This window comes from Chanos chanos, chromosome 7 (genome assembly GCF_902362185.1).
Source record: "Chanos chanos chromosome 7, fChaCha1.1, whole genome shotgun sequence".
In the NCBI taxonomy this organism is placed as follows: domain Eukaryota; kingdom Metazoa; phylum Chordata; class Actinopteri; order Gonorynchiformes; family Chanidae; genus Chanos; species Chanos chanos.
Window position 1 is genome coordinate 2,830,991 of NC_044501.1, and position 8,168 is coordinate 2,839,158.

General features: G+C 40.3%; 1 protein-coding gene across 1 annotated transcript in view; it reads left to right on the top strand.

Annotated features, from left to right (window-relative positions):
• Positions 1 to 3,811: 3,811 nt before the first annotated feature.
• The window catches only part of LOC115817129 (NLR family CARD domain-containing protein 3-like), a 10,299-nt gene continuing 5,942 nt past the window's right edge, over positions 3,812 to 8,168 (top strand). Inside the window, exon 1 of the mRNA XM_030780374.1 lies at positions 3,812 to 5,718. Coding sequence (XP_030636234.1) covers positions 3,812 to 5,718 — 1,907 coding nt within the window. The remainder of the gene's footprint in view (positions 5,719 to 8,168) is intronic.

Genomic DNA, 8,168 nt, shown 5'->3' on the forward strand with positions numbered 1-8,168 from the left:
ATGCAAACAGGTCAAAATAGGCTCTCCCATAAAACAGGCAACACAAGTTCAGAAAGTGAAAACAGAAAGTTCAGTTCAGAAAAGTCAGAACAGAAATAATTCATTAAAAAGGCAAAAACTATCACAGGCCATTGGGAAAAAAACCCAAAAAAACAAGAACTCAGAGACCTTAGGAAAGACCCAATGCTGAGGTCACAGGATCACAGGAAACAACTCAGAGACTAAATAAGGAATGAACAGAGGAGCATGACTTAAACAGACAGACAACACAAGACACAGGTCAGAACAATCCATCAGTCATGAGGAACGGGAGACCTAATCATGTGACAGGAACAAAACAAATAAGACTGAGGACCCCACATGGCCAGAGAAGGAATGACACTCCCCACAGTCATGACAGGTATAATGACATTACACAGGTATTCCATTACATTAAAATGACAGTATATTTGTGTTACATGACACTGCATTCATATTACATTTACATTAACATTAACATTAACATTTGCATTTACATTTACATTTACATTTACATTTACATTTACATTCACATTAACATGTACATTTACATTTACCTCTGAAATCATGTGTTATCAGTCAGACTGATTACAGTAAGGCTCCCCTCTAGAGTCTCACATGACTTATATTAATACAATAGAATACAGTACAATAGAGTATATGCCTCTATAAAGAGAATCAGTGTTATATATTAAATTTTAGCCACATACTACATTAATGCTTAACAAGTAACCTGAGTCCAACCACAAATAAACATACAGAGAGCGAAAGAGAGAGAGAGAGTATCTGTAATCCCTCAGTATCTGTATTCTAATGATATTATAATGATGATATTGTGTTGTTCAGTAGCTGTATTCTAATGATATTATAATGATAATATTGTGTTGTTTAGTAGCTGTATTCTAATGGTATTATAAGGATAATATTGTGTTGTTCAGTATTATTTTAATGATATTATAATGATGATATTGTGTTGTTCAGTAGCTGTATTCTAATGATATTATAATGATAATATTGTGTTGTTCAGTAGCTGTATTCTAATGATATTATAATGATAATATTGTGTTGAGAGTCCATGAGATTTGGACCATTAATCACATTGACTACATTCCCTTACAGTCTGTGTTTTCATTCACACAGATACAGATGAACACAACACAATTATTACTGTGTAACTAAACACAAAGCTTAAATGGAGTTCTCACTCACTCACTATCTAAGCTGCTTATCCTAATCAGGGTCACGGGGGTGCTGGAGCCTATCCCAGCGCTCATAGTGCAAAAGGCAGGGAAACACCCTGGACAGGTCGCCAGTCCATCACAGGGCAGACACACAGACATTCATACCCAGAGGCAATTTAGCAATTCACCTAATCTGCATGTCTTTGGACTATGGGAGGAAACCCACGCAGACACAGGGAGAATATGCAAACTCCACACAGAAAGGACCCTGGCCGCCCGGCCGGGAATCAAACCCGAGACCCTCTTGCTGTGAGGCCGCTTAGGTGCAGTTCTGTAGATGAATATTATACATCTTTGGAATGTCTTTACCTGATATAAACAGAAGTCTGTCCTACAATAAACTGTAAAAAATAATCATTTAATCAGTCGTTTCATTCATCTGTTCCTGTGAATCCTCTCACATATGACATTTATCTTAAGAGATTCCAGCGCTGCCACATTCATAGTCAGTGTATCCGTTCAGACGGAGTTTTTATTGGGCCTGAGTGATCAGAGACATACTTCCTTAAAACTGAGAGAGAAGAAAAAGAAAGTAAATGTTCTTCGTGCAATGTCGTGACGCAGTGGCTTTGAAAGATATATTTCTTATGTCGAAATTTGCTGTGAGTATGTAAAAATATTTTTAAATATGTAATATTTAAATATAGTGAATGCGGATCACGCTTAAACAAACATAACTGATTTAATCAGTAGAATACAAAAAGAAAACGGATGCGATTTCCAAAAAAAGTCCAACGAACGAAAACATGTCGGTCCGACCGGCCTCCTCCGAAATTAACATCGTCCTCCCCGGCAACCTAAAACAGACAAAAAGAAAAGAGGAGGGGGCAGGGAGAGGTGGAGGGGCAGAGCTTTTAAACTCAGGTACAGCTGCGCGCCGGTGAACCCAATTGGGCTGATTGCCTCCTGCCATATTGTGTCAGTAATATAAAGAGAGTTATCTGTTATATCTAACAAATGAGGAGTTTATTTGGAAGTTCAGTTATTAAGATGGGAGTGAATCTAAGCAAAATCAAACAGATAATCATGGCCAACACACATTGTATTTTGGTATCCATACACACTCCTGTTTATGACTGAGTGTGACTGTGTGTGTGTCTGTGTGTGTGTGTGTGTGTGTGTGTGTGTGTGTGCGCAAAGGACTAAAACAGTTTCACTCTCTGTGTCCACAGACCTGAGTAAGTCTCACTGGTCATTGTGAGAATGGAGGAAACTAAAAGGATTGACTGTGGGGACAGAGAGGAGAAGAACACTGTCTGTAGAATGAGTCAGTCTGGACAGTGTGAGGAGGAGGATCCTGTTGACTACAGGACACAGACACCAGGATCTCCAGTACCCAGCTGTGTGTCTATGAAGAGTGACGAATCCATGGATAATCCTCCAGTCTTCAGCAGAGAACCTGTCCCCTCTGAGTCACAGTGAGTCTCCTCCAGAAATGTAACAGAACTGACTCAGTAAGACACTGAGGGTCAGATTCACTAAAGGATTGTGTGACTTTAGTTCCCATCAAAACATGAGAAAATATAAATGTGTGATTGACTCCACTCACAGAGGAGACAAAGCTCACATAACAGGACAGCACAGTAAAGACCAGTATCAGTCAGTATTGGGAAAGAATGATAAACTGGTGTGTAAGGTTTTGCTGGTGTGTGGTAACACTGGAAGACACAATACACACACAGCACTGCAGTACAATTTCTCTCCCTGTATAACAGCCCTCATGCATTACTGTGGTTTCTACAGGAACAATTACACAAGCACTAAATAGACCCAATCAGCCCTATTCATTACACACCATTCACATCATTCTCATCCAACAAGGGCACAGCTCACACTGCAAGGACAACCATAAAAACTGTGGAGAAAGATTTAAATAACAATTATTTGGATGATTTAGTGTTTTTAACTGACATAAACACTGATCAAAGACTCATTCTCTGTCTGAAGTTCTGTGTCAGAGACAAAACTGCCTCATCATCCATCATCAAACACAACACAGTTTAGTTTAAATGTATCAGGTAAAAACAGACAGAGTGTAAAGTGACAGTACATTTGTCATGTTTAAAGAAAGTCAAAGGGAGGGAGTCCTGTCAGATCAGCCCAACTATTCATAACCACTCACATATATCCATTATTAATAGTCTCATTAGTTTCCTTTATATATGTTATATTGTGTGATAGCTCTCTGAATGATTAAATACTGTGTAGTGAGAATTCTTCACCAGCTGTCAATCATTATTGTTACACTTCATCACTATCATCCCAACTGTATATGAGCCCTAAACTGAACTACAAGGCTGATGAGAAGGGTTCAGCCTGCCAGCCTTGATGGAGTCATATGTCTCCCAAAGGAAATATGAGTCAAATATGGAAACTCAGGTCTGATCCAGGATCAGTCCAGGTGTGGCCTGTGTCAGCAGGTTCTGAGAGATTCTTTTTTTAACACCTCTCTTTCTCTCTCTCTCTCTCTCTCTCTCTCTCTCTGCAGTGTGGAGACAGACCTAACTGAGGATCAGTCTGGGTGTTTCCAAAATGTCCAACACAACACGTCCATGTCTGAGTCAGATGATGTCCTGCTGAGAATCATTGAGGGTCATAAAACCACCCTGAAAAATAAGTATGAGTTCTTATATGAAGGTGCCACACTGAAAGAAAACCAAACCCTCCTCAACAGCATTTACACAGAGCTGTACATCATAGAGGGAGAGAATGAAGGAGTGAATGAGAAACATGAGGTTTTACAGATTGAAACAGCATCCAGGACACGGGATTCTCAAGATAAACCAATCAGCTGCAATGACATCTTCAAACCCTTGTCAACCAACCAAACTAAAGAGGACACAGAAATCTTGTCTTGTCAGGAACCTGGAGGGGACAGACAAAAGCCACAAATCAGAACTGTACTCACCAAGGGCATCGCTGGAATTGGAAAAACAGTTTCTGTGCACAAGTTCATTCTGGACTGGGCAGAAGGAAAGACCAATCAGGACATTGATTTCATGTTGGTTCTTCCTTTCCGAGAGCTGAACTTGGTTAAAAATAATCAGTCCAGTCTTCAAGGACTCCTGCTAGAGTTTCACCCAGAGCTGAAAGACTTGGATCCAAAGAAATATAATGATTGTAAAATGCTGTTCATCTTTGATGGTTTTGATGAGAGTCGACTTCAGCTAGATTTTTCCGCGACGCGGTGTGATGTGACCACAACATCATCAGTGAACAAACTGATATCAAACCTCATTCAAGGAAATCTTTTTCCATCTGCACTCATCTGGATAACCTCCAGACCAGCAGCAGCCAATCAGATCTCCTCTCAGTTCATCAGTCGTGTGACAGAAGTCCAAGGATTCAGTGATTCACAGAAAGAGGAATACTTCAGAAAAAGAGTCAGTGATGAGAGTCAAGCCAACAGAATCATCTCACACATCAAGACATCAGTGAGTCTCCACATCATGTGTCACATCCCAGTGTTCTGCTGGATTTCAGCCACTGTGCTTCAGCAAATGCTGTCTCAAGACAATGTTGAACAGATCCCTAAAACTCTGACTGAAATGTACACACACTTCCTGCTCATTCAGACTACAATGAAGAATCAGAAATATCAGAAAGTTCAGACAGGCTCAAAGAATCCTCTGGAATCAAGCAAGGAGATCTTTCTGAAACTTGCTAAACTGGCTTTTAATCAGTTGCTGAGGGGCAATATCATGTTTTATATTGAGGATCTGAGAGAATGTGGCATTGATGTGAGTGAGGCCACAGTGTACTCTGGGATTTGTACTGAGATCTTTAAGGAGGAATCTATGCTTCATCAGAAGAAGGTCTACAGCTTTGTGCATCTGAGTGTTCAAGAGTTCTTTGCTGCTCTCTATGTGTTTTACTGCTATGTAAACAAGAACATGGAGGAACTGCAGTATTTTATGCCAACAGAGATCAATGCATCAGACAGCACATTCATGAAGGCACTGAACTCTTTTCTCTCCAGACAATGGGTAAAAAATGTTCCATTGGTTGAGTTGCTGAAGGGAGCTGTGGATAAATCTTTGGAGAGTAAGGATGGACGTCTCGATCTGTTTGTCCGCTTCCTTCATGGCATCTCACTGGAGTCCAACCAGAAACTCCTACAAGGCCTGCTGACACACACACAGAACAACCAGGAGAGCATCGTGGATATAAGCCGTTACATCAAAGAGTTAAATAAAGATGGTGTCCCACCTGAGAGATGGATCAATCTACTGCACTGCTTGACTGAAATGAATGATCGCTCTCTCCACGAAGAAATTCAAGCTTTTGTCAAGTCTGAGAATTACAGAACCAAACTCTCACTTGCACACTGCACAGCACTGGCCTACATGTTTCTGATGTCAGAGGAGGTGCTGGATGAGTTTGACCTGATGAAATACAACACATCAGATGAGGGTCGTAGGAGACTGCTCCCAGCTGTGAGGTGCTGCAGAAAAGCTCTGTGAGTCTTTAGTTTCACACATTTGTAAAGTAACACTCTTATAGTTGCATTATTTGAAAGGAAAATGAAGTGTGGCTGATTTTGGCCATGTTCCTGGGTACAGATATCCGTTTTTGGAAAAATTCTCCGTTTGTTTTCAATTTTGAAATTATTAGATTGTTCATGAATCATGATATACCATAAACATCACAGGAGAGAATATATTCATGCAGGCAAACTTACATACATGACAGTACAGTATATGGATGATGGGCAGTAAAACATCTGTGCACATAAAATATGCAGGTTGTGTGTTATACATGATTATCTCTGTGTTTATCATTATTTTTAGTCTCTGTAGTTTCAACAGGTCTGATACCAAAGTACATAGACCAGGGCTTTTCAACTACACATTCAAATGGGCCGGATTTCAGAACCAGGCCTTGTTCATGAAAATGTTTGGAAGCCTATTTTTTGGCTCCCATTTCAAGATCTTAAAGTCCTCCTATTAACATTTAAAATTCTACATGGGCTTGCGCCGGCCTACCTATCTGACTCAATTACACCCTAATCCCCCACCCCCCCCCCCCCCCCCCCCCCATCTTAAAAGAAGTCCGCTGGCCACTGCACCTCTACCTACTGCTCTTTTCAAACTGCTCTCTCTGGAATAGCCTACCTAAAGAAATCAGAGAGGCAAACTCTCTTGATACCTTTAAAACCAAACTTAAGACTCATTAGTTCTCTCTAACGTATGGATGACATAATTTTGAACTGACCATCGAGGGAGGTTCAGTCTCTGCCGTAGTCTCTCCTGGCATAGTTTAGTTTAGTCTCTGTCGGCTTAGATGCCTCTCATATCTTCTCTCTCCTTCTCCCTCCCCTCTGCTTTTGTCTTGACCGTCTCACTTTCTGTTACTAACCCCTTCTCTTCTGTTTGTGTGAGTGGTTGATGTTTAGATTAGATTAGATTAGATTAGATTAGATTAGATTAGATTAGATTCAACTTTATTGTCATTGTGCAGAGTACAGGCACAAAGCCAATGAAATGCAGCAGCGTCTAACCAGAAGTGCAAAAGCATAGTATTATTTACAGATAAGTGCAGGTATAAGTGAGTACTACAGCATAAGTGATGCTATATCTTACAGTATGTACAGAATTATTGACAGTAGTTAACAATATATATACAGATTTTAATATATGTATAATATATTAATTATGTTACACATAGAGGTGAGGCTGACAGAGTAGGAAAGAGGAGTGTATATGTATGGGTTGTATGTACAGTATAGACAAAATATGTACAGTAGGATGTATGTACAGTATAAATAATGGTAATCTGAACAACGAGAGAGGTTCAGCCAGTGCAAGAATGAGCAGTGCACATATAAAAGTACAGAGACAGTGCAGTGATGTCTGTGTCTTGCTGCATGGATGTGGCTCCATCCTTAGGTCAGTAGACTGACTTTGTCTCCATGCCCTGCTGTCCCTGGCCCTGCTCTCCCTGCATGGCCCTGCTCCTCCTGCGCCCTCCACAGCCACTAGCGTTTCTACATTCATGCATCTCTAAAAAAATGATTTTCTTTCTTTATTTTGTTAAGTGCTGATACCCCACTAATGCTCTCCTTTTCCTCCCTCATCTTCTGCATGTCTGTGTCTCATTTGTCTGAGCATGAGGGTCTTGTTTGAATGTGGCTGCTTTCCTCTTAGGTGTGACCCACTGTGGCTGTGTGGCCTACCCCGGTTGAACCCCCCCTGCTGTTTTGTTATTCTTTATTTCTGTCTACTAGTGTCTTTTCATTTTCATTATTTCTGTGTTGTTTGCAATTTGCCCACTGGGTCAGCACCTATTGCACACCTGTCTTGTCATGAAGGGGTCTCCTCTCTCTGTGGTCCTTCTCAAGATTTCTCCCATTTTTCCCTATATCATCTGGGTTTTTTGGGGGGAGTTTTTTTCTTGCCTGTTGTGAGGATTAAGTCAGGGGGTGCCATCCTGCTTTGTTTGTTGTAAACCTGTGGGCATGTAAAGCCCTCTGAGACTGTAAACAGTGATATTGGGCTTGAAATAAACTTGACCTTGAATTTGAACTGTTTAGGTGGAAATATTTACATTTATTTAAAACCATTACAGCTTTATACATATTTACATTTATTAAGCATTTGGAAATAGTAAAGAAAACTTATTTGTCAAAGCAGGGTGTTTGTCAAAGCAGTGGATTTCGTGGTCAATGTTTCATTTCAGTGTTGACAAAGACATATTTTATCAGCTTTACAACAGTTTGTAGCTGACAGGCAGGCACTGACTTTGTGAACAAGATCATAATCATAGTCTGTCAGTGAAGATTAATGTAGGAAATTTAAATACATTTTAAGCTTTTGTGACTGTAATTCTCTCTCTCTCTCTCTCTCTCTCTCTCTCTCTCTCTTTCGAGACTTGCTGGTTGTAAACTCACTGAACAGTCCTGTGAAGCTG